The 24,887-nt window shown below is 42.3% G+C and overlaps 2 protein-coding genes across 6 annotated transcripts in view; one reads left to right on the top strand and one right to left on the bottom strand.

The window, feature by feature from the left end:
* The window catches only part of RBL2 (RB transcriptional corepressor like 2), a 46,259-nt gene extending 34,134 nt beyond the window's left edge, over positions 1–12,125 (top strand). Inside the window, exons 18-23 of one of the 2 annotated variants that reach the window (XM_070388429.1) lie at positions 5,455–5,526; positions 6,189–6,294; positions 7,133–7,338; positions 7,957–8,121; positions 10,665–10,836; positions 10,988–12,125. In XM_070388429.1, coding sequence (XP_070244530.1) covers positions 5,455–5,526; positions 6,189–6,294; positions 7,133–7,338; positions 7,957–8,121; positions 10,665–10,835 — 720 coding nt within the window. In that variant the 3' untranslated portion in view covers position 10,836; positions 10,988–12,125. Of the gene's footprint in view, positions 1–5,454; positions 5,527–6,188; positions 6,295–7,132; positions 7,339–7,956; positions 8,122–10,664 lie in introns of both variants that reach the window. The other variant, XM_070388430.1, reaches the window with a different exon arrangement.
* Positions 12,126–12,180: 55 nt separating this feature from the next.
* On the bottom strand, positions 12,181–21,379 carry AKTIP (AKT interacting protein). Of its 4 annotated transcripts, XM_070388431.1 has the most exons (11): positions 21,236–21,348; positions 20,259–20,385; positions 18,685–18,798; positions 17,300–17,505; positions 15,150–15,214; positions 14,965–15,065; positions 14,359–14,447; positions 14,185–14,283; positions 13,985–14,092; positions 13,150–13,210; positions 12,181–12,986 (listed from the first exon to the last, which is right to left on the bottom strand). In XM_070388431.1, the coding sequence occupies exons 3-11, from the start codon at positions 18,724–18,726 to the stop codon at positions 12,876–12,878; spliced, it is 882 nt and encodes a 293-aa protein (XP_070244532.1). In that variant the 5' UTR covers positions 18,727–18,798; positions 20,259–20,385; positions 21,236–21,348; the 3' UTR covers positions 12,181–12,875. The 4 variants fall into 4 exon arrangements, with proteins under 4 accessions (XP_070244532.1, XP_005891005.1, XP_005891006.1 ...); XM_005890943.3 differs by lacking the exon at positions 20,259–20,385 and having other exon boundaries at positions 21,236–21,379; XM_005890944.3 differs by lacking the exon at positions 20,259–20,385 and having other exon boundaries at positions 12,181–12,983; positions 21,236–21,379.
* Between the last annotated feature and the right edge of the window lie 3,508 nt (positions 21,380–24,887).

Raw genomic sequence — 24,887 nt, 5'->3', positions numbered from 1 at the left:
TTTACTGAGGTGAAACTCACATAACATTATGCATTTTAAAACAAATGGTCCAATAAAGCTTTAAAATCGATTAATTTTTTTCTTCTTTTTCAAGGTTTGGCTAGTCTAAATTGCTTGACATTCTTGGTGAATTTTAGAATCAACTTGTCTATTCTTCTTGTTATAAAGAAGTCAGGTGGGGTTCAGATAGAGATGATGTTGAATCTGTAGATTAGTTTGAGGAGTATTGTTATCTTAACCATATTTTACCTCCTGATTAATGAACATTTCGGGCCCATGCTTTTCTTTGTGGGTAGTTTTTTCCTGGTTGCGCGTCTATTCAGACTGTCTATTCCTTCCAGAATCAGTTTTGGTAGTGTGTATCTTCCAAGGAATTTGTTTTCTCCAGGCTTTCTGATTTGTTGGCACCATTGTTTATAATATTCCTTTTAGTTCTTTTTATTCTTTGTCAGTAGTAATTTGCCAGTCTTCTTTAAAACTTTTGGTCAGTCTAGCTGAAAATTTTGTTGGTTTTGTCAAAGAACCACTTTCTGGTTTATTATTATATGCTCTAATCTTTACTATTCCCTTCTTTCTGCTTGCTTTTGTTCTTTTTGTTTTCTCAAGCTTTCTGGAGGCTTATTTATGTTCGTTTTCCTGGCTCTGCCACATGGCTTGTGGGATCTTAGTTCTCTGATCAGGGATTGAACCCAAGCGTTTGGCAGTGAAAGTGCCAAGTCCAACCACTGAACCACCAGGGATTCCCTAGGCTGTGTTTGCTCTTTTTTTTTTTTTTAAGTGTCTTAAGATGGATGGATAGGTAATCTTTCTTTTTTCTTACTATGGGCATTAAGAGCTATAGATTTCCCTCTAAGCACTGCTTTAGCTGTATCTCATAAATTAGGGTATGTTGTGTCTTTATTTCAAAGCATTCTCTAATGTCTTTTGACTTACTGGTTATCTAGGTGTGTTGTTTAATTTCCATGTATTTGTGAGTTTCTCAAATTTCTGTTAATTTCTAGTTTCAATCCACTGTGGTTCCAAAACACACTTTGTATTAGTTACTTTAATCCTTTTAAATTTATTGAAGTTTTGTAGCCTAGCATATGGTCTATCCTGGACAATGTTCAGTGTGCACTTGAGAAGAATATATATTCGTTGTTGGGTGTTACATCTGTTACATCTATAGATGTAAGGTTTTTTAGTTGTTTTTTTTTCTTAATAGTGTTAAAGTCTTTCTTTGTTGATCTTCTGTCTAGTTGATCAATCCATTATTGCCAGTGGGGTATTGAACTCTGTAAATATTATTGAATTGTCTATTTCTCTATTAATTTCTGTCAGTTTTACTTCATGTATTTTGATGCTCTGTTATTAGGTGTATGTATGTTTTTAATTGTTAGATCTTTCTAATGGATTGACCCCTCATAATTATGAAATGTCCCTCTTTATCTCGAGTAACTTTTTTGTTTTAAAGTCTGTTTTATAGTGTGATCTTTGTATAGCCAGTCAGCTTTTTTGAGTTGCTGTTTGCATGATATGTCTTCTTTCCATCCTTTTCTTTTAAATCTGTTTGCTTTAACCTAAAGTGTGTTTTTTGTATATGGAGTATATAGTTGGATCTTTTTTAAAGTAATGTGACAGTTTCTTCCTCTGTGTTAATACATTCACATCTAACATTGTTGTAACTGGATTTATGTCTGGCACTTTACTTTTTTTGTCTCCTGTCTTTTTAGATCCTCTCCTTCACTGCTTTCATTTCCATGTGCATTCAGTAAATACTTTGTAATGTGGTGTTTTCATTTCAGTATTGAGTTTTAAACTTTTTTTTACTAGTGGTTTCTTTACGGTTTTCTATATTTTTATTTTTGCCCTATCTGCCTTTTTTTGGTCCCATCTTTATTGAGATATCACATTTCTTCACATATATATTGGCAATATCTAATCCCTTGAATCTATTTCTCACTTCCACTGCATACTGGTAAGAGATTTGATTTAGGTCATACCCTGAATGGTCTAGTGGGTTTCCCTACTTTCTTCAATTTAAGTCTGAAATATATCCACAAATTTTAACAAATTCCAAGTAGGACAAATGCAAAGAGCTCCATACCTGACACATAGTAAAAAAGTTGAAAGCCAAAGAAAGGGAGAATCTTGAAAGCCTCAAGAGAAAAGCAACTTTTTGCTTACTAGGAAACTCTAATAAAGTAACAGATAACTTCTCATTACAAACTATGGAAGCTATGAAACAGTGTACAAAGTAAAATCTAAGAATCCAGTATGTAACAAAATTATCTCTTGTAAATGAAAGTGAAATGAATACAGTCTCAGCTAAACATAAAGACAGAAAACTTGAACCATCTTACATGAAAATACTAAAGCAAGTTCTTCAAGCTAAAAGTAAGTGACCCCACACAGTAATTCAACTACACATGAAGAAACAAAGAGCAGTGGTAAAAATAATTATGTAACTGGAAAGAATACATAATGTGTATTTCTTCTTAACTGATTTTTTTAATTGTATAAAACAATTCTATGTATTCTTGCCACCTCTTCTTCATATCTTAGTGCCTGATGAACTATGGATGGAGGTTCGTGACCTTGTACAGGAGACAGGGATCAAGACCATCCCCAAGAAAAAGAAATGCAAAAAAGCAAAATAGCTGTCTGAGGAGGCCTTACAAATAGCTGTGAAAAGAAGAGAAGCAAAAAGCAAAGGAGAAAAGGAAAGATATATACCCATTTGAATGCAGAGTTCCAAAGAATAGCAAGGAGAGATAAGAAAGCCTTATCAATGATCAGTGCAAAGAAATAGGGGAAGACAATAGAATAGGAAAAACTAGAGATCTTTTCAAGAAAATAAGAGATATCAAGGGAACATTTAATGCAAAGATGGGCTCAATAAAGGACAGAAATGGTATGGACCTAACAGAAGCAGAAGATATTAAGAGGTGGCAAGAATACATACAACTGTACAAAAAAGATCTTGGTATGATCACTCACCTAGAGCCAGAAATTCTGGAATGTGAAGTCAAGTGGGCCTTAGGAAGCATCACTACAAACAAAGCTAGTGGAGCTGATGGAATTCCAGTTGAGCTATTCCAAATCCTAAAAGATGATGTTGTGAAAGTGCTGCACTCAATATGCCAGCAAATTTGGGAAACTCAGCAGTGGCCACAGGAATGGAAAAGGTCAGTTTTCATTCCAATCCCAAAGAAAGGCAAGGCCAAAGAATGCTCAAACTACCACACAATTGCACTCATCTCACACACTAGTAATGCTCAAAAGTCTCCAAGCCAGACTTCAGCAGTACGTGAACCGTGAACTTCCAGATGTTCAAGCTGGTTTTAGGGAAGGCTGAGGAACCAGAGATCAAATTGCCAACGTCTGTTGGATCATCGAAAAAGGAAGAGAGTTCCAGAAAAACATCTATTTCTGCTTTATTGACTATGCCAAAGCCTTTGACTGTGTGGATCACCACAAACTGTAGAAAATTCTTCAAGAGATGGGAAGAATACCAGACCACCTGACCTGCCTCCTGAGAAATCTGTACGCAGGTCAGGAAGAAACAGAACTGGACATGGAACAACAGACTGGTTCCAAATAGGAAAAGGAGTACATCAAGGCTGTATATTGTCACCCTGCTTATTTAACTTATATGCAGAGTACATCATGAGAAACGCTGGACTGGAAGAAGCACAAGCTGGAATCAAGATTGCCGGGAGAAATATCAATAACCTGATATGCAGATGACACCATCCTTCTGGCAGAAAGTGAAGAAGAACTAACGAGCCTCTTGATGAAAGTGAAAGTGCCGGTGCCAGCTGGCAAAGTTGATCAGGTCCCGAGAACATGCACGGCGCGGCTGAGAAAAACTACTACAGCAAAAGAATGCTACAACAAAGATGAGGTCGAGAGGTTCAGACACGTCTCCACAAAGGGAAGCGGTCTGACCACGACTTTATTCAGCATCTTATATTTATACAGGAGAGCGTGAGAAAGACAAGACAGTTAACATTTTTTCTTGGTTGACCTATACATTTTACAAAAAGTCACAAGAAATCTTGAGAGCATGGGAATGGCACCCTGTTATTATTTCTTACACTAGATAACATTTCCGTGTGTGTGAGAAGTTTGTCCAGAACTCCAGGTGTCTGCAGTAAATAATCGCCTAATCTCTGGGGTGGCGGGACAGAGAGCTATGTTTGCAAGCAAACCCTAAAGGACTGAGGCAGCTCCCAGAGCTGTGTCCTTCAGACAAAGGACCCCGTTCTCACGGGCAGCTCCCCGCATGAAAGAGTGAAAAAGTTGGCTTAAAACTCAACATTCAGAAAACTAAGATCATGGCATCTGGTCCCAGCACTTCATGGCATATAGATGGGGAAACAGTGGAAACAGTGGCAGACTGTTTTTTTGGGGCTCCACAATCACTGCAGATGGTGACTGCAGCCATGAAATTAAAAGGCGCTTATCCTTGGAAGTAAAGTTATGATCAACCTAGACAGCATATTAAAATGCAGAGACATTAATTTGCCAACAAAGGTCTGTCTGGTCAAGACTATGGTTTTTCCAGTAGTCATGCATGGAGAGTTGGACTGTAAAGAAAGCTGAGTGCCAAAGAATTGATGCATTTGACTGTGGTGTTGGAGGAGACTCTTGAAAGTCCCTTGGACTACAAGATCCAACCAGTCCATCCTAAAGGAGATCAGTCCTGAATATTCAATGGAAGGACTGATGCTGAAGCTGATACTCCCAAAACTTTGGCCACCTGATGTGAAGAACTGACTCATTTGAAAAGACTCTGATGCTGGAAAAGATTGAAGGTGGGAGAAGGGGATGACAGAGGATGAGATGGTTGGATGGCATCACTGACTCAATGGACACGAGTTTGAGTAAACTCCAGAAATTGGTGATGGACAGGAGGCCTGGCGAGCTGCAGTCCATGGGGTCGCACAGAGTCAGACATGACTGAGCAACTGAACTGAGACTTAATGTTTTTTAAATAAATTTGGAAGGTTTCAGCCTTGGAATATTTCTTCTGCTGCACTCCTCTGGTACTGTCGTTATGTGACCTTGATGTGCTTAATGGTATGCCCCATTTCTCTGAAGCACTTTTAATTTTTCTTCATTCTGTCCTCTGTTCTGTGAACAATTCCATCTCAGGTTTGTTAAACTTTTCCTTTGCCAGTTTAAATCTAGTTTTTCATTCCTCTAATGAATTTTCTGTCACTATGGTTTATTCTAGGTCTTGATTCAGATACCACGTATTCCCTCTGTTGTTACTGAATTAGTAGATTTACTTGAATATATATTTCTTCATTTGTTGTATGCTTTTTGGAGACATTTCCAGAGACTTTAAATGGTTGTTTTTTAATACGATTTTCACCAGTATCACTGGGGAGCAGGTTCATGGATCATCTCATACTATATTATGCTAGAAGTCAAATTCACTCTCAGTGTACCCTTATTCTTTGCCAGGTCACAAAAGAAGACAAGTCCTTCCAGAATATTATGCGTTGCTATAGGACTCAGCCACAGGCCCGGAGCCAGGTAACTACATTTTCTCTCAGGGCTGAAAATAAAGATGAAAGTCTTTTTGATGCATATAAAACAATTAACTACAGGTGATTCTGTAACCTCTTCTCCAGGATAAAAAATAGGACTCTATTTTAATCTTATTTAATTATTGACAGCCACACATCTTAATTAGTTTAAGTTTAGTTTAAGTTCTCTTTTCTCCCAAAGTTAATGATGTAAAATATTTGATTCCTTTTTAATTCAGATAATTACAAGATAGGTGTAAATTAGGAAGCTGCTGTTTGGATTCTATGTCACCTTGAATTCAGTCTGGTTTAGGACACAGTGCTGCACATTTAACCAAAATAGCAGTAAGTGAAAGTTTAAAACCCATTTTACCTTAATGCTATATACTTGTCTCAAGAGAGAGGTGGGTATGTAAGATCTTTGTATCTGACTTAGGATGGCTTGATTTTACAATTAGAGATTATTGCTGCTCTGTAGTATTGTAGGCAGCACTTGGAAGTTGAAGCCTGACAGGCCCTGATACATAACCTTGGCTGCATTTACAAACCTCCCCTGAGTAGGACAGCTACTGTAGGGAACTGTGAGAATGAAATAACATGTTAAAGTTGTATAGTCTAGGATGTGCTCAATAGATATTGTTCTGTTGCCTTCTCATGCTCTGTTTAAAGGTGTATAGAAGTGTTTTGATAAAAGGGAAAAGGAGAAGAAGAAATTCTGGCAGCAGTGACAGCAGAAGTCATCAGAATTCTCCGACAGAACTAAACAAAGACAGAAGTAAGTGGGATCTTTATGAATGTATACAACTAAATTAGGAGCTCCTCTTATTTTTTAGGTCTAGGACTAAAGAATTAGTAAAATTACTGTTGTAGAAACTGTGAAAACAGTTTATTCCAACAAAAGATTTGTTGGAATAAACTAAATTCTAAATTTAGTAGCAAAGTTGTCCTTTATTTCATGGTTTTGAGACACATTGTGCATAAACATTTTTCTTTAGGGGTACTAGAAAAGGTTAGAGAAGACAGGCATTTGTTGACCTGAGTTCCAAAAAAATGTGGCATGTCAACAGAAACCATGCTATGGAAATACCATCCTTAATTGCTGGTTTATACCACTTAATGCAGGGCTCGGTCCTAGAAAACTGGTGTCAATTAATGAATACTTGCTACAATTAGTGAATACTTGGTGTCAGTTAATCAAGCCCTTGCTACATTAATAGCATGATAGTAGTTAGTGGGGCTTCCCAGGTAGCTCAGTGGTAAAGAATCTACCTGCCAGTGCAGGAAAGCAGGAGATATGGGTTCGACCCTTGGGGTGAGAAGATCCCCTGGAACATGGCAACCCACTCAAGTATTCTTGCTGGGATAATCCCATGAACAGAGGAGCCTGGTGGGCTACATCCCATGGATTCGCAGAGAGTCAGACACGACTGGACACGCACACACACACAGTTAGTACTAAATACCTTGTCTGTGCTTTGCTGCTCGGTGGCGAGGGCCCATTTGCTGCCATTTAACAAGGAGAGCTTGTTAAACGCTCTTCCTGAATTTTCTTTTTAAAAGCACCCTGCACCAGCAGTCTCCCTGTTTAACACCTTCTGTTCTACCCGGTACAGCCAGCAGAGACTCCAGTCCTGTCATGAGGTCCAGCAGCACCTTGCCAGTCCCACAGCCGAGCAGCGCCCCTCCTACCCCGACTCGCCTCACGGGGGCCAACAGTGACGTGGAGGAGGAGGAGAGGGGGGACCTCATCCAGTTCTACAACAACATCTATATCAGACAGATGAAAACGTTTGCCATGAAGTACTCACAGGCAAATGCAGTAAGTTTGAGGAGGATTATTTCATACTTTTTTTTACTTGTGAGGAATGAGAAATCACGTGTTTTTGAGCTACTTCTGTGTAAATTAGTTTGACAAATAATTATTTTGTTAAGTAAAATAAAACTGAGAAAGTCTTTAACAGAAATAATTTGCTTAATGAACGTAACTTCTACTGTTGTGAAGGGTTAAACATGAATAAGATTGCATTTGGACTCCCTGCAAAGTATAGTCATATGAGACGGACTGCATAAGTTCAAATTACCCAAAACTTGCCAGCTCTGGTGACCTTGCAAATTATTTAACTTTCTCTGTGCCTATTATTTCCTTGTATATAAAATGAGAATAGAAATAGTCCTTTGCTTATAGGGTTGTTGTGAGGATTAAATGACATAATATATTAAAAATGGTTAAAACAGTGGCACAAAGAAAGCATTTAACCGATTCCTATTGTATGGTTTTCTTTAATTTTTGCCACAAATACATCACTATCTACCATTCATAAAGCATTTAGTTTATTATACCTCTTCACTGATTCAGCAAGAATAACCATTTTCCCAAAAAAGTAATTGGTTAGGAATTTTGTTTACCGTAGAATGTTTTGTTTTTTTTTTTAAACAGATGGATGCTCCTCCACTCTCTCCCTATCCATTTGTAAGAACAGGCTCTCCTCGCCGAATACAGTTGTCTCAGAACCATCCTGTCTACATTTCCCCGCATAAAAATGAAGCGATGCTTTCTCCTCGAGAAAAGATTTTCTACTACTTCAGCAACAGCCCTTCAAAGGTGAGCCTAATGTAAAGCCTGGCCTTTACCAGCCCCACACTTGGGATTCTAAGGGTTGTTGGGAAACCCTTCAGCACGCACATGGGTGATGGGATCCGTGAAGGAAGGGTGACCAGTAGTCCCACAGCAGCAGGAAACAAGGGTTTAGGGGAGAACTTTCAAGTTGGAAACAGGGTAAGGGGTTTAAATTTCCATTCCTCTCTTTTCCTATTTGTGCATCTGAACATTCTGCTATAAATCTGGAATTTTATTTTTTTGTCCCATTTGTAAAACTTTAAAATTCCAAATTTCTGTTAGGGAAAGAAAATCCAGATTCCTTGACGGATTACTCAGTGCCTATCTCTGGGACAGGAACTGTCTCTGTCCTTTGAATTCTTAGTCTAAGAGGAGAAATGGGCATTTTATAACAATATGCACATTAGCACCGATTTAAGTGGTAGCATCTGCCTCAGTCTGCAGTGGGTAGGGAAGCTTGAGTCAAGCCTTAACGGATGAAAAATTAGGAGGTTGCTGAGGTGTGGAAGGAAGGGCATCCAGGATAAAGTGGACAAGAAAGGGAAACAAGTCCTTGAGGCAGTAAGGCTAGAGCTCTGGGAATCATATGTTACTTACTGTTAAGGAGGCAGCTAGATCTTAAAGGTCCTTAAGTGATAATTATAAAGATTGTTCAGAAAACACACACAGATAACAAATGGCCCAGGAAAAACACATACAGATTCCTAAAAAACACAATGTCAATACCATGGAGAGATGGATGACAGATAGATGGTGGGGACAGTACTGCTGTTTCCCTATTAGTAGATTTTCATCCTATACCAAATTAAGTTCCAAATGAATTAAAAAGTTAAACAGAAAAATAAATTGGAGTAGGACTATTCAATTCAAAAGAAGGCCTAAAAAGGAAGAAGACAGCAAACAAAGAGCAAGTAAATACAAATGGTCTAAATACCCCAGTTAGAACTCAGGCCTTGTTAACAGTGGATTAAACTATGATACAGATTACCATAGCATACTATGTAACAGTTAGAGATGTGATCCATATATACTGATATGAGAAGGTGTAAGACATAATGTGGACTGAACAGTATACCAGTTTAATTTTTTTGAAACCCCACTTAATGAACATTATTAAATTTCTAATGCATGCTTCCTAGAAAAAAGAGCAGAAAGCTACACAGTAGCCTGATCTGTTTGGTGAATGAATGGTAAAAGTGTCCTTAGGGACTGGGTGAGGACAAGAAGGTGTATTCTGTATGATCTGGGGGGGAATAAGTATTCATTTTTAAACTGTCATGTACATATTATATAAATTATGGTATATAAAGCACTGTACTGTATATAAATTTTATGTATTAATGTGTTATTAATCTATATTGTTATGTATATAGTAAGGAACACAATTATACTTGCACGATACAAAATATGTTGTATATACTTGTATACAAATACCACTTATACAATTAGTGTATAGTTAACAATTTAAGAACATTCAAGTAAGTGGGAGACTAGAGACAGAAAGTGCAGAGCAGACTTTTAGGGAGGTAAGAGAGTAGAGGAGAAAGAGGAAAACTTGCTTAAAATGGTTAAAATTTGGGAAAGATGCATATACTGATTATAGAAAACCATGGTGGTTTTAAGCCTCATTTAAGAATAAAAACTAAATATCTAGGATCTGCTTTGAAACATCTGAGAGGTGAGAAGTGAATGAAGGCACAGATCAAGTAAGACTGGCCGGCATCGCTGAAGTGGGTGATGGCCATGTGAAGGTTCACTATACACGCTTTTCCGTTCCCATGCTTGAAATGTCCTACAACAAATGCATGTAAATCTGCTCAGTATGCTTTCTACTAGGAAGCATGGACAATGAAATCAGTGGCACATGGTAAAAAAAATCATCCGAAAATAAGGTACAGCTGACTTTTGGGACTCGGGGGAAACTTGGTGCTGAAGGCACCTGTACACAGATCGTCTTTCTAGCCCCCTGGCAGTATTCTTCTCCGTCCAGGTTCCTCACGTGAACCAGAGAATGCAGAAAGTAATGCCTTTCCTCAGTTCTCCCGAGGAAGATGTATAATGCATTTTAGAATTTAGACTTCTCCTATGAAACTCCATGGCTGCTAAAAACAAATGAGTAACACTAGACTGGGGGAAAAGGGGACATAATACTCTATAGTCATGTTACTTTTTTAAAAAAGGAAAATGGAAATGTATGAAGTTGATTAAATATGGCATAGCAACGTGATGCTATTAACTTTTGTAAAAAAGAATCAGATTTGTGAACTTTTATATTGTTAAAGTGTATATCAAAATCACCTCTGGAGCATGTTAAAAAATGAAATACTCTGCCTCTTTCCCAGTCATCATCTCAGCTAGCTGAGAAGTGAGACCAGAAGGGTGTAAAATTTGCTAGTTCTTTCCTTTATAAAGATGTTCAAACTCCTCAAGTAAACTGCTTAACTCATTTGAGGTTCTTTGATCTAACACTGAACTGTGTGTATTAGAATTTTAACGCTTTTTGTATCTATTTTTACCTCTGCCACCAGAGACTGAGAGAAATTAACAGTATGATACGGACAGGAGAAACTCCAACCAAAAAGAGAGGGATCCTTTTGGAAGATGGAAGTGAATCACCTGCAAAAAGAATCTGCCCAGAAAATCATTCTGCCTTATTACGTCGTCTCCAAGATGTAGCTAATGACCGGGGTTCCCACTGAGGTTAGTCCGTTGTATTGAAACTGTCTCTTCACAAACTCTGTTTAGCAGCCACATTTAATGTATGCTAGATGATGGGGCTCTTTTCCTGGATCCTTCCAGTATCCTTAGGATATTTTTACTTACCCGAACTGCCTTTTTTCCTACCTTGCAGTGCTTGCCATCAAGGCTGCCTAGAATCCAACATAGTTGGATTTTTTTAACTCTTTGGCAAAGCTATTCCAAGTATTACAAGTACTGCAGAGAACGAAGCGTACTCGTGTGTAGAAGAGGTCTCTGTTAACGTGTTCCAGCAGAGGAACCATATTTCAGTTCATTCCTGTTTTGTGGTCAGCCCTGGCCCTCATGAAGAGTGAAACTTGGCATTTCGTCCTGAAACACTTAGTAGGAGTGTGAGATTGCATTCCTAAAAGGTAACAAATTGGGAAAGCGCCCAGATTTGGAGGTCCTGGGTAACCAGTCCAAGTCTCCCGTTGCCTTTGTGTAATTCTTCCCTACCCCAGTAGGTGTGGTGCAGTGTGACAAGTCTTTGATTAGTGTGCAATGTGTGAGTGAACTTGTATAAGAAGTGGCACTTTAGGGCTGTAAAAAGCATGATTTTGTAACCCAGATTTTGCTGTATATTTGCGATGGCACTTTCTACAATGTGAACTTTATTAAGTACAAAACTTCTAGGCTTAATATCTTCTTTGATGCTTTTGTACTTTTTTAAAATTGTTAAAGCCCCAGTAGCTACCTTTTGGGCAAGTGTTTTAAATTCTCCATTTTTGTTGATAGGGATCACCTGGCTAAGTAAAGATTTAAAATCAAGTTGAATTAAGGGGATTATTATGAAAAATTATGACCTCTTCCTTTAGGAGGTAGTTATCCAAAAAGACGTGTGTCTTTATTAAGGTGGTATTTTTAAATATCTTTGGGTGTGTTCCTGGAAGTTTAAAAAAATAGATTGGAGAATTTTAGGTTTTTATTAGTACACAGTACCATTTATACAGATTAGAAAATGTTAATTTAACAGCTACTGAATTATCTATATATACCTTTATTAATCACTATTGTTCCAGCAGTTTTAAAGTTGAATGAATAATCTTATTAGGGAGAAAGTTCAATTGTAAATTGAATCAGTATAAACAAAGTTACTAGGTAACTTCATATTGCTCTGAAAGAAATATGGAACTTACACTGTTCACTTAGAATAGTGTTTTGCAAAAATATTTATAAAACCTCTCAAGATACTGCTACTGTAATTTTATATGAAAATAAGTGTATTTTTCAATAAAGCATTTATAAATTAATCTTTGTTTAGTTATATTGAGAAAAGGGTAGTTTCCTGCATAAATGACAAAGAACAATCATTCACTGATTTATTGTCTCTACAAAACACACTAGCCATTCATCGTTTAAATCTCTGACTTCATTAGAAACCGTTTTAACACTTTTTCTCCCTCCTGCCATAAAAATACAGTAATTTGCTTAAAAAAAAAAAAACAACAAAACACCTAAGAACAAGTGTTCTGGTTTCCTCTCACTCACCTAGTGTGTCCCTCAGTGACAGCAGTTTGTACATCAGTAAGACAGTAAGCTGAAGACTGAGGTTCATTCATTCCACTGCTCCTCCACTTCAAAGTGCTAATAAGCTATGGAAACTGCTCTCTCTCTCCTTTCATCTCTGCACCCTAACATATGTACAACCGAAACCACCAATTAAGAAATCACTGTAGTGTTGAACTTTGCTTAACTTCATTAGTTTAAATGAATGCAACTTACCTTTAGCATTATATTCAAAAAAATACGTAAGCTTCAAGGTCCCCAATAATTTGGAGTACTGAACTAGATAACCACCTTAAAGACACTTCTGACAGAAGTAATGCATTACGTAAAGAGAGGTTTCCAGAACTTGCTGTTAGAACCTAAGCATACATGGACAACACTGACGTCAGCCACTGTTCACAATGTTTTACTCTGCAGGCAGTCCTTTGCCATTGGTCAGCTTTAGGAGCCGAAGTCCAGCAGGAAAGTGCGTGGTGCACCGGATTCAGCAGCTCTTAAGTCGCTACCGTTTTCTCTTCTTTACTGAAAGGTTGTACTGAGCCGGGCTTTACCCATGACAGGCCAGCAACGTGAACGCTTTTATTGTGCTGTTCTTCAGGCTTCTTCTAGGCACAATGAAAAACAGACATACAGACCGATAAGGAGATTTCAGCATCGTACCAGTCTGTCTCCCCAAAGGCCACTGTGTACACTCAGTGGTCACCAGTGAAGATATACTTTAGAAAGGAAACAGCAAGTGAACCTATTTCTAAAATGGCATCTACTTACTTTCTGAGTCAGCATCTTCTCTCTGGCTTCATCATGGACAGAAGGATTCCATGGAGAAAAGCTTAAGGAAGAGAGAAACACTAAACAACGGCTCACGAAATTTAATGTCCATTTTTAAGCCCGTTCCCCAAACAGAACTTAACAAGGAACAGTCTTAATCAGTTGTCAGTATGTAAGTTTCAGACATTACCTAAATGATTTTCTCACATAATTATCCCTTAGAGAGCACTTTTCCTGGGTTAGCTCACGTAAGCCTTGCAACCACCCCTGATGTCCTATTATAGATGAAGAAAGCAAGACACGGTAAAATTAAGTAACTGCTCAGGGTCACCAAAGCCAATTAAGTGCAAATGTCACCCAGTCTAACTGCAAAGCCCAAGCTCTTGAACACTATACTACGCTCCTCTCTCCCAGCAACACCCATGCTGCCCAACAGCTAAGTCACTTCAGCTCTCAACACTCTTGAAGACACTTGCCCAACACACACTAACAGTGCTCGGGGAACCCATGATTCGGACTGTTCACTCACACTGATCAGTTTCCCTCCTTTCACCAAATCTGTAGGTTGATGGGGTAATGACCATTTAAGAGGGGCTCCAATTGGAAGGAAAAGTCCTGACACTTGAGCAAGCACATTACCAGGATCTTTGAGAAACCAAAGTCTCTCCATAGCTTGCTCCTGGCAGTAAAGCAGAAATGTAAAGCAGAAATCAAGTTAGAAATGTTGCAGGCTAGCAGATGACTCACTTTCCTTTTAAATCCCCATTCTAAGGCCACCTGGAAAACAGAAGCCCAGTACTCCAAGTGCAGCTTATCTGGATAATGTACCACTCACCTAATTGCATAGGGGTCTTCTATTTTAGGTTGATCAAACAAGCGAGCAGTGCACACCTTAACGCTGTCGACCACTTTACTTTTAAAAAGCTGAATATCTTTCTCGTACCTGTGTCAAAAGTTTAAATCAAAAGGTTACCAACACGACCTCCTCGGCTGTCTTTTCAAATGTATCTTAAATGACAAAGCAGAGTAACATACAGTACTGCAGCCTCTGGGTTCAGGGGGCTTGCCGTATCGATCTTGTAGAAGACTCGCCTTGCGTACATCAGTACTTGCCAAATGTGGTTATGGTTCCGCCTAAAGGGAAACACAGCGGGGTGACTGAGGCTTCCCCTTGCTGGCTTACATCACCACATGCAACTATTTACTGACCTCCATTTTGCAAACGCTCTCTTCACATCCAGTTCACCTGAGGCGGGATCCACTAGCGGGTGAAAGACGGGAACATCGAACACCAGACGCTGCGGTGAGAGAGAGACACTGCCTTTAATGGAGCAGCGGCGCTTGTTAAACCACACACAGACGCTGTAAAAGGAGCTTCAGGACAAGGCAGTCTTGCTGCTTAAAGTCAAAGAGCTGCCTTGAGAAGGACACTTAAGTACTTTCACGATTTTCCTGTAAAAGTGAATTTTGCAATGAAGCAAAGGGAAAGTCGCTCTCCTCCACCACAGCGTAACAGTCACCACTCACATGGCAAGTGCTGTACCACAGCTTCCAGCCTCAAAGGCACACCCTGCACAGAGAAGCAAGCAAAGCTGACGGCAGAAGCCAGCAGGGCAAAAGATGGAACAAAGCAAAAAAAAAAAAAATCCCCTCAAAGGACTACACAGTATATAGACAAGTATATATGCCCAGTGTATATGGGCAACTGAAATCATAAAAGTTACGAGGTCCGGAAAAGAACCGAGACATTTTGAAAGCCCCGTTCAGCCCTCCTCACTGACCTAGCAATGAAGCCAGAGTGTATCCCCAACTTACTGGACAGTCACCATCTGGGTAGTTATCAGGGATGTAAACTGTAAACTTAAATACGCCATCTTGATAAAGTCCATGCCGGATGAATATTACTCCAAACCACACTGCAGGACAAAATAGAAACAGTTAAGGGCTAAGTTTGCGTCAGTGGAATCAAACATGCTATGAAAAGAGGGAATGCTTCTTACTTAATGCAGATCGATAAGATGGCTGCACGTAGACACCTGGTAACTTCTGCTTCACAACCAAGGTACTAAAACAGAAGCAGCAGAACAGTGAGACTGGAGGGATGTGAAGAACACACACAGACCAAACCACCCACATTCATCTTTTAAAGAAGGAACAGGTTCTCAAAGGGGACCCGATGCCCTGACCACGTAGACGGAGTCATCACAGTCCCTCACCTGGCCCTAACTGCTGTCTGTCTACTGGCTTCATAACATATGCGTGCAGAGTAGCACAGCCAAAAAAGGGCCCCAGATTTAGAAACGAAAGCCAAGCAGGGATTCACAGTCAAGTTTTCCTCCTAGAAATCAGCTTCCCCAAAACACCATCTTGTAAGCTAACCTGTATAGTTAATGCTGGACATCAAGTTTTAGGTCAGTGAGAGTTATTTGTAAGGTTATTGCTTTTGTGACCACGGACAATAGATCTTACCCACACACATTCAAAAGCTCTTTGAAGGTACAGTTTTAGGTAATTAAGACATTAAAATTCCATGGAATTTCCTTCACTTGGGGGTCATTTTAAGTGTGAACGGGCAGCGTCTGACTGTACTCTGCTCCTGAATTCACCCCCAACTCAGGCCCTTGAACTCTGCAGGCCTCGGCGTGGGAGCCGGTGGGAGCTGAAACAAGGGAAGACAGGCTGCACTGGCTCTTCTGGGACCTGGTCATTCTGCTCTGTTCCCTGCTGCTGAGCCACGAGCCTACACAAGTCATGCTGTGACCGGACCTCGAGAACTGAGGGCCTTAAGGCACATTAACCTGCCAATCCTCAGTTTTACTGAGAAGAAACTTATTAGATCTCAGTTGACATTTTATTACCTATTTGCTACCACACTTATTTTTTAATCATTTTAAAGTAGTTATTCCATTTTTAAATCACTAAAACTCAGCGCATCAACAGCAGTGTGGATGGCAGATGTATCTCCTACAGAGGTTTGCCAGAAAGGCAGATTTTGTGGCCTAATACAGCAGACTTAACACCACAATAGAAGCCTGTCCAACTCACTGCCTTGCCTCAAACACAGGCGTCCATTATAAAGTTACCAGCTCATGCTCAGCCATTCACACTGGGGCCTCAGACCCTCTGACCATTACATTAGTAAAGAAAGGGGGCATTGGAGGATGCTTTTAAAACAGCTTCATGGGCAAAGGCATTTTTAAATGACTGAAATTCAGAATTAATTCTCCAAATTTGCTGCCTATATCACAAATGACCAATATAACAAATGCCATCTGCACTCACTCACTGCGTGAGCCCCTCTGATGGGCCAAGCACTGTTTCATCACTACCAGGCTATGCAGAGGTGCCCATCTCCTCACAATCTGTGGATGGTACAAGCTCAGTCCAATCTGTGACTTCTGTGACTACTCAAGTTCTTACACGGAGCCCAGATCTTTTAAAACTTCCCAACTGCCTACTTCTGCCGTTGGGGGTCCTACAGAATAACTCAAATCCTCTAATTGATGGGCCTTCAAATATATGAAGACAGCTTTAATAAGTACCTTCTAAGTTTTCTCCAAGTTAGTGCTTCCTGTTCCTTCAACTGTTGACTCCTATGGTCAGGCTTCCTGACCTCTGCCTCCTGGGACTAGCCTCTCAGTCTGTCAGGAGGCCTCTTAAGGGTGATTGCCAGAATGGAGCACCAGCCTCCAGCTGCGTCTGACCCAAGAAAGAATAGAGCGCCGCCCTCCCACCGTCCTGCCCTCTACAACAACCTCTTCAGGGGGTGAATTCCGCACCTCATATAAAGGCAGACCAAAATTAAGTTCCCGGATGCTTAATAAATCTCAGTTTCTCCCTCCTCTTGCTTTTCAAAACAGACATGGAAATTAAAGCACGTATTTGTCTTCAAATCTTACTTACCCAAGCTCTCAGTAAGAACTGTTACTTTTAGAAGCAGAGATTTATATACCACCACTGAGGCCTTGGTGAAGAAAGATTACATTGCCAGCGACAGAGTCCATCCTATATACATTAAGGCTCATACTGAAGGGGGATGGGTTTGACCGTCAAGATTAAATGGCTGCTGTTTACTGAGTCCATCAGAATAAATTTCATTCTTCACATTTAAGGGTCATTCAAAATTTAACCGGATAGTTTCAGAACTTACAACTCTGCAAGAAGGGAGTACTCCAGGTAGAAAGGTCCGTAGGAAGCATGCGTGCCATTTGTTGACTGCGTTGCTGGGGCAGGAGATGTAGGCTTAGTTATGGGCAAAGCATTTTTGGGAATAGAAGGCAGCTGTTTCTTTGGAGCAGTGCGTGGAGGACTGGTTTTCACATCCCCTGTTAATGTCTTCTCTTCACCATCAGACCGCTATTCAAGACGAAGTGGTGAGAACATTTGTTAGCATGATTCTTAAATCATAAGGCCAAGTGTGATGCCCTTCAGTCCTTGACTGAAAAGCTGGAATGACTCTTACAGGGACCTTCTAGCACTGTGATCGAGATGACCTGGAAGTCTGTTGAGTGGGCAAGCTATTATAGAGAGCAGAATCGAGCTGATGCAAGACTAATAAACTATTAGAAAAACTCATTCATCAGCTGTATCCTATAGACAACAAAGCCAATATTTATAGGATTTACATGAAACAAAGAAAGAAAGGGTTTCTCTTCAAGGCCCCAGAAAGAGGGCAAGGGGTTACTACACAATCAGACCAGATTAGAAAGGTGCCCTGGCATGCAGATGTAGGAAATTGGGTGCTAAGCATCTCAAAACAAATAGTGTAATGACTGAAATTAGTCACTCCCTGATGTCAGCACCTTGGTTAGAAACAAAGGGTGAACCTCTTCTCTTGCGCGCATGGGTCTGAGTTTGATCTGGTCCCTAACTGGTGTGTTTTCACATTTGGACTATCATTAGCATAAACCGTCATTCTTAGTCAAAGACAAAGGTCTAAATGATTCAGAGACTAAACTACCACCCCACAGGTATTTCCTTGGCTCCGAGACCATCAAAGGCTGTATCATCACCTGTATTAAAAATGTATACAGTATCAGGTACAGAAAAAAAAAAAAGATTACAAGGGTATTTTTAGACATGGAATTATGGGTGACATTTTCTTTTTGTTTGCATATTTTAAGCTTCCCTAAAACATATTTTATTTTACAAGATATTTTAGTTAGATAAATTAAACCAGTGCTCTCAAGTCTGACTTGACCACATTGGACTGGCCTTTCCCAAAACTTCTCTAACCATGAAATCTTGAAGTTTGTAGAAAAACTACCTACAATGTGTGTCACAAATTTCATCATGTGTGAATATAACCTAAAAGTCAAAATAACAGAATTTTGATTATCAGAATGGTTTCTGAGATGTGATCTCGGTCTCAGAAGCTGACTTTAATCAATGAAATAATTATTTCTCAAAAGTAAAACCTAAACTAGAAAACCAAAGTTAATTCTGCTAAGACAACAGGCAACCTTAATATGGATTATTCTGGCCTCTGTTTTGACACAAATGGGTTTCCTCCCTAAGTTCATCAACTATACCTACTTTGCGTACAGAGCTTGTAGACATGCTCCAGAAAGGGTTCATAACGTGTGCTCCAAACAAAGAAATTCAGTGGTCTGTGTCATCAAATTCTTCTGGCCTCAGAATTCACTTCACCTTAAAATGAGACGGGAAAACAGAGAAACATACTGATACCAACAGTTAAGACTTCTGAAATAGTTAAGAGCTAAATCTGAACCTCTAAACAGAAATACAATAGAATGTTATATAATATGCAGTTATAAAAACCTAGGGAGAAAGTCTTCAGAAACGGTTTCCTTCTACACCCCCTCCCTCTTCTGACTCCAGTTTCTTTCCCATCTTTAAATGCCGACAGGAATCTGTGCACTGAGTCTTTGGCCAGGATTCAGAATATTCAGTAACACAGTTCAGCTCTGGTGCCAGCAGTGCAGAAGATATGGACTGAACAGTTGCTACTAGCAGAATATCTAGGCATTCGACTGCTGGGAAAGCCAGGTTCAGAATGCACTGTACCCACAGACACAAAAGGTCTATCACAGTTCTCAGGGTTATGGGAATTGAAGATCCACGGGAGTTGATTTAAACGTGTCTTAAACACAGAATGATTCTCTCCAGCAAAACTAGCAACCAAAAACAAAGCATGAGAGACACAGAAAACTGGATCCTGTTGGGACCATACAGGACCACACACACACAGAAAAACCCGATCTTTTCAACTGCTTCAAGTGTGGAAACAGCAGGACTATGCACTTAAGGAATTGCCAAGCAATATGTACAAAAGCAGCAGAAGGGGGCCAAAGAAACCTTTCACAAACACACATCTTCCACCAAGGCTTCATGAAGTGGATAAGAAACCCTGTCTTAAAGGTCACAAAGTCAGTGGGTCATTTACTAACAATACAAGGGAGAAGCAGCAAGTGGAGCTGTAAGGACAGCAGCTTGTCTGCTCTGGTGACATTCCCCCCAGGCTCCATCACGTTTAAAACAGAGCTCTGCTCAATTCCTACTTGCACCAATCAAAAGGCTGAAGGTGAAAAAGGTCAGAGCTTAAACAGTATTTTACCAAATTTATAAGCAAGTCATTACAGTAGGATGTGCCAAATGTCCCCCATTCAGCAACAATTTGTTTCCTGCTGAGCTCATACACAGGTGGGCCTCTGATCCTGCCAGTGCCCATTACTGCTGTTCTGCTTTCCAAAATACAGTGCCACCCAATAATTAAAAGAATGTGGGTTCTGGTTCTTCCACTTACCTAATGACTTAAGCCCAGTAAGTAGCAACTTATTGCTGAGAGCTCTCTGCAAACCTGGTGACTATTATACAAGCCAAAATGGCAGGGCACCAAAACTGTAGTGGGGCTAAATGTTCCTGTTTGGTGCGAATGAAAACACGGTTTTCAGATCCAGAGTAATGGGCAGCACCCGCCCGCTGGGTCAGACCTAATTTGACAGGGGAACCCTGTTCCCCTGGAACACAGTGCTCACCACCACGTAAATTGACTGGGGTGGAATACTCACCTGTAAGGTCTCTTCCAAGTCTAATACCTAGTAATTCTATGACTTTGCCTTTAAGAATCAAATATTAATCAAACTTACCCCCAGGTTCCTCCTGTCTTTAAGAACGAGGTATTGTCTACTGCTGCCTTTGTTTCCAGCAACGACATAATCACCTAGAGAAACTGCAGCACGCTTTTCAGGAGTAACTACATCATTTAATAGATGTCTACTGGGCAGGTACAGCATTTTTCCAAGATGTGACACAGATGGAAGAAAACACAGGACAGGTCCTAGTCATTCCGAAACAATTTAAAAATCTCTGCTGATCTGGTCGTACAAACAACAAAAGACTGTCTCTTAATATCATACAGCTGAGAAGTCGTAGCTTAGCCTGTACGAATTATCCGCACGTGTACTGAGCCAAAACTTGAGACAGGCGGTGCTACCTCCTATGCCTAAACAGGCACATCATCCCGAACAGACTTAAATCACACGTTAAGAGGTGGCAGAGGAGGACCCAGGGAGAAGATGAAAACTGCCTCGGCCCCGGATCTCTGGGGACAGCCGGGACGAGCACCCTCGCCCGGGGCGTAAACCCATCTCCGCGCACGTAGGGAATCTGGACAAACCTGTCTCGGGATGATGTAAGGCAGGAGCCAAACCCTGTCCTCGCTGTTAGCTCGAGGCCGGCCCCGGGCCCGCGAGACCCTCGGATGAAGGGACTGCGGTCCTCGGACGCTACCCTCAAGCTGGAAGCAGGGACGGAGCCGGGCAACGAGGGAAGGCCCCGGACGGGTCGAGCCGGCCCGGCCCGCCTCCCCTCCTCAGGCCGGCCCGGCCCGGCTCCCGGTCAGCCCCCAGTGCCAGGCCCCGGGGTCGGCGGCGGCCGGCGTAGCAGGTGCCTGCAAACGCGGACAGGTGCCCGGCCCCGCCCCCGTGTCCCAGCGCGGCCGCCGTCGCTACAGTCTAGAACCCCCGGCAGAGCACACAAATGCCGGGCCTGAGGACGCTGGCGGGCCGGGTATGAGGACTCCACGGCCCTCGAGCACCTACCACAGCCTGGCAGTGCACCTCACCTCGGTGTTTTCAATGCAGTGCTCCCAGCGGCTGAGCGCCGTCGCAGTCCCACAGCATCTCTGGCCGCAGCGCCAGCCCAGCCCCTGCCTACTCTCCGCCCCGCCCGGCCCTGTTCTCAGCCTCCGGCTCCGCCCCGCAGCCCAGCCCCAGGGCCCGGATGCTTCCGCCCAGCCTCGCGGGGCAGAGTGGTTCCTATACCTGTCGGTCAAAGACGTTCTTCCGGGGGCGTTGAGGCGGTGGCTCTAGGTCCTGCCAATCAAATCTGCTCCGCTCGGGTGGGGCCGCGCTTGACCCTCCCCTTACGTAACAGCGCCCGGAGAGAAACGTCAGTCACGGAAGTATCTGTCCCTGCGGGGGAGGCGGCGGTGGTGGGGTGTTTAGCGGGGAGGGGGCGGAAACAAGTGCCCGGACATAATTGGTCACAGCGTCTGCCAGTTACCATGGAGACCCGCCCACGGGCCTCTGCGTGGCCGCCGCTGCTAGTCGGGAAGGCTGTGACTGCGGGTTTCCCAAACCTGAGTCAGGGCTGGGTAGGGTCGCGGAGCCGGGGTCCCGAACAACGAGCCTGGGGGCGGGGCCGGCCGCCGCCCAACCGCCCCGGTGCCCGCCCTCTCTCGTCCCTCGGTCTCCGGAGACCGCCACGTCTGGCCCACTCGGGTCTGACCGGCCCGCAGTGGCAGGGGCTGGGGCCGCTGTCAGGTTGGGAGAACTTAGGAGAACGCTTGGTGTATCCTTGAGAAATGCCCGTTTTCTGTGTCAAAGAATAGAGGAGCGCATAGGTACAGAAAATGGGACTAAACTCCCAAGTCACCCCTTGGCAGTAGCCTGGCTGCCAGAAGGGCTTTTTAAAAGTGTACCTATCGGACCTGACCTATAAAATCCGAATCCGAGGGGCAATGAGTACCAGGAATTTACATTTGTTGTAAGTTCCTCTGGCGATTCGGGTATGCCTTGAAGTTTGAGAACCTCTTGCACGGTAACGAAGCTCCTGGTCCTCTGATTTTTAAATTTTTATTTTTTTACCTAACAAAGGTGATCTGGAACATCTTCACTACATCTAACCCCTTTCACGGGAGTCGTTTCAGACTGAATAAAGTCTAAACGCAGCCATCTGATTCACAAGGCACACCCTGTGCTGGCCTCATTGCCATATTCCCATCTCATTTCCCACGTTTCTCTCCGGCCTCATTCTGTGGCGGTTGCCCTTGGTTTTCACACCTCCGAGGCTTTTCTTAGAATGGTGCCTACTCTTGGGTTGCTTTTCCAATCCCCACCTAACTCGGGATCTTATACTCAGAAGAGGAGAAATGTTCTCTGATCTGGCTGTTTTGTTCAATTTTTGGTGGCCTTTCACATTCTGGTAAAATGACCTTCTTGTTAAATGGCAAACAGCCAAACGCTCCTAATCCCAAGGGTTGGTTCTGAAATCCAACTTCCTCCTCTAGTGAACATTCCTGAGCCACTTCCGTTTGTCCAGTTAAAATACACTGGGGAATGTTGTAATGCCCTTACTATTAGTGCCAGTCAATATAAAGAGGAAGAGAAGCAGGAAGTCCTTTCTCCTGACCACAGGTGATCTCCCTTGGCACCTCTCTGACCCAATCCCTCCTCAACTTCTTGGCAGTCTCATCATTCTTTCCTGAACTTTTTTTCTGATCCCACCTTCTACCCTTCTCCTTGACAATCTCATCTCTTTCCTAAGCTTCACCAAGGACTCACATATGTTTCTCCAGCTCAGACCTCTCCACTGAGCTTCAGCATCCATTTGGCACTGGATGCTTCAGACACATATCAGAATCCTTATAGCTGCACACGCCAGAAAATCCAACTCCAATCGACTTGCATAGCAAGGAGATTTGCCTCATATGGGAGGGCAGGGTCCGGTGGTGGCAGTCTGGACTTCAGGCACTGCTTTCCTTCCAATGCCTGGATGGTTCCTTAGACACACCCAGGTGTGACAATGGCTAGCAAAACAGAGAGCACCTGTTTCTTCCACGGGTCTCTTCCACAGAGCAAAGATACGTTTCCCAGAAGCTCCCCAGAAGCAATGCTCTCGTTTCAGTGACCAGAAAAAGTCACACGCCAGTCTCTGCCCACAACAAAACCAATCAAGGTCAAGTGGAATGAGTCTGCCAGGATTGGCTAGGGCCTCAGCAAGATTTACCCTGGATCCCTGGCCTTTAGGCAGAGGAGTGACATGATTGGTTTGTATTTTGAAAAGGCTCATGGAGAGGGAAATGGCAACCCACTCCAGTATTCTTGCCTGGAAAATCCCATGGACAGAGGAGCCTGGTGGGCTATAGCCCATGGCGTCGCAGAATCAAACATGACTGAGTCACTGAACAACAACAGCTTTGCCCGGAGAACAGACTGTGGGGGTCATGAGAGCACTTGGGAAAACATTGCAGTAGTTCAGCAAGAGACAGCTGCATGAATTTGATGGTGAAGATGGAGAAGTGAATGAGTTCAGATATTCAAGAGGTGGATGGACAAGTCAGGACTTGCCCATGGATTAGATACGGGGATGAAGACTGTCATGGAAGAAGCCTAGATTCTGACTTGAGCTACTGGATGAATGGTGAGGACTTTCACTAAGATGAGAAACAGTAAAAGCCATGCTGTTTGCAGGGGTGGAGGGATGGGGAAATAGTTCGGTTTCAGTTAGGCAATGTTTGGGGGTGTTTCTTTAAGTTCTCTTGCCTGTGTATTGTTAACCATTTCCTCCTTCTTCTTGGCTAACAGAGCCTTGATTTTTGTTGAGAAGTCCTTCCCTTCAGTGGTTTCCTGTTCTTGGGGCAACATAGTCACCGTGGGCCTGGCCTGGCAGGGCCTATCTGTCCAGCCCCATAGGCCCCAGGCTCCAGCCACTCACCTTCTTCTAATTCCTTGGACGTGTGATGCTCTCCCAGTCTGCCCCACCACAAGAGGGGGCTTGGGTGTTCCCTTTGCCTGCACCATCCTCAAAGAGTCGGGACACAGCAGCTAAACAACAACACGTCTCACCACTTGCTGAGGGCAATTTTCTATCTATGTGGGAGATGACTTGTTAGTATCTATCTTTATACTATATAGTAAGCTCTGTGAAGCAGGCACCATGTCTGTTTCATTGTTCCTGGCCTCCCCAGCATCCAGTACAATGCCTGCCTGTGGTGGGTATGAAACAGATCCTTGACAAGTTCAGTTCAGAAGCAACTCAGTTCAGTTCAGTCGCTCAGTCATGTCCGACTCTTTGCAACCCCATGGACTGCAGCACGCCAGGCTTCCCTGTCCATCACCAAACTCCCAGAGTTTGCATAAACTCATGTCCATCCAGTCAGTGATGCCATCCAACCATCTCATCCTCTATCATCCCCTTCTCCTCCTGCCTTCAGTCTTTCCCAGTATCAGGTTATTTTCCAATGAGTCAGTTCTTCACATCAAGTGGCCAAAGTATTGGAGTTTCAGCTTCAGCATCAGTCCTTCCAATGAATATTCAGGACTGATTTCCTTTAGAAGTAACTACAGTATATTTAAAATACTGACCAACCTGCATGCCCCCAGATCTGCACCAAGAAAGGAGCTGATTATGAAAATGAGGATGATTTATTTAAAGGGAAATGAAAAGGTAGCCTTGAGGTACCATTTCTTCAAGAATAAGATATAAGTACTAAG

Source organism: Bos mutus, chromosome 18, assembly GCF_027580195.1.
Source record: "Bos mutus isolate GX-2022 chromosome 18, NWIPB_WYAK_1.1, whole genome shotgun sequence".
NCBI classification, from domain to species: Eukaryota; Metazoa; Chordata; class Mammalia; order Artiodactyla; family Bovidae; genus Bos; species Bos mutus.
Note: the sequence above shows the minus strand (reverse complement) of the source record. Positions and strands in the feature narration are given on the sequence as shown.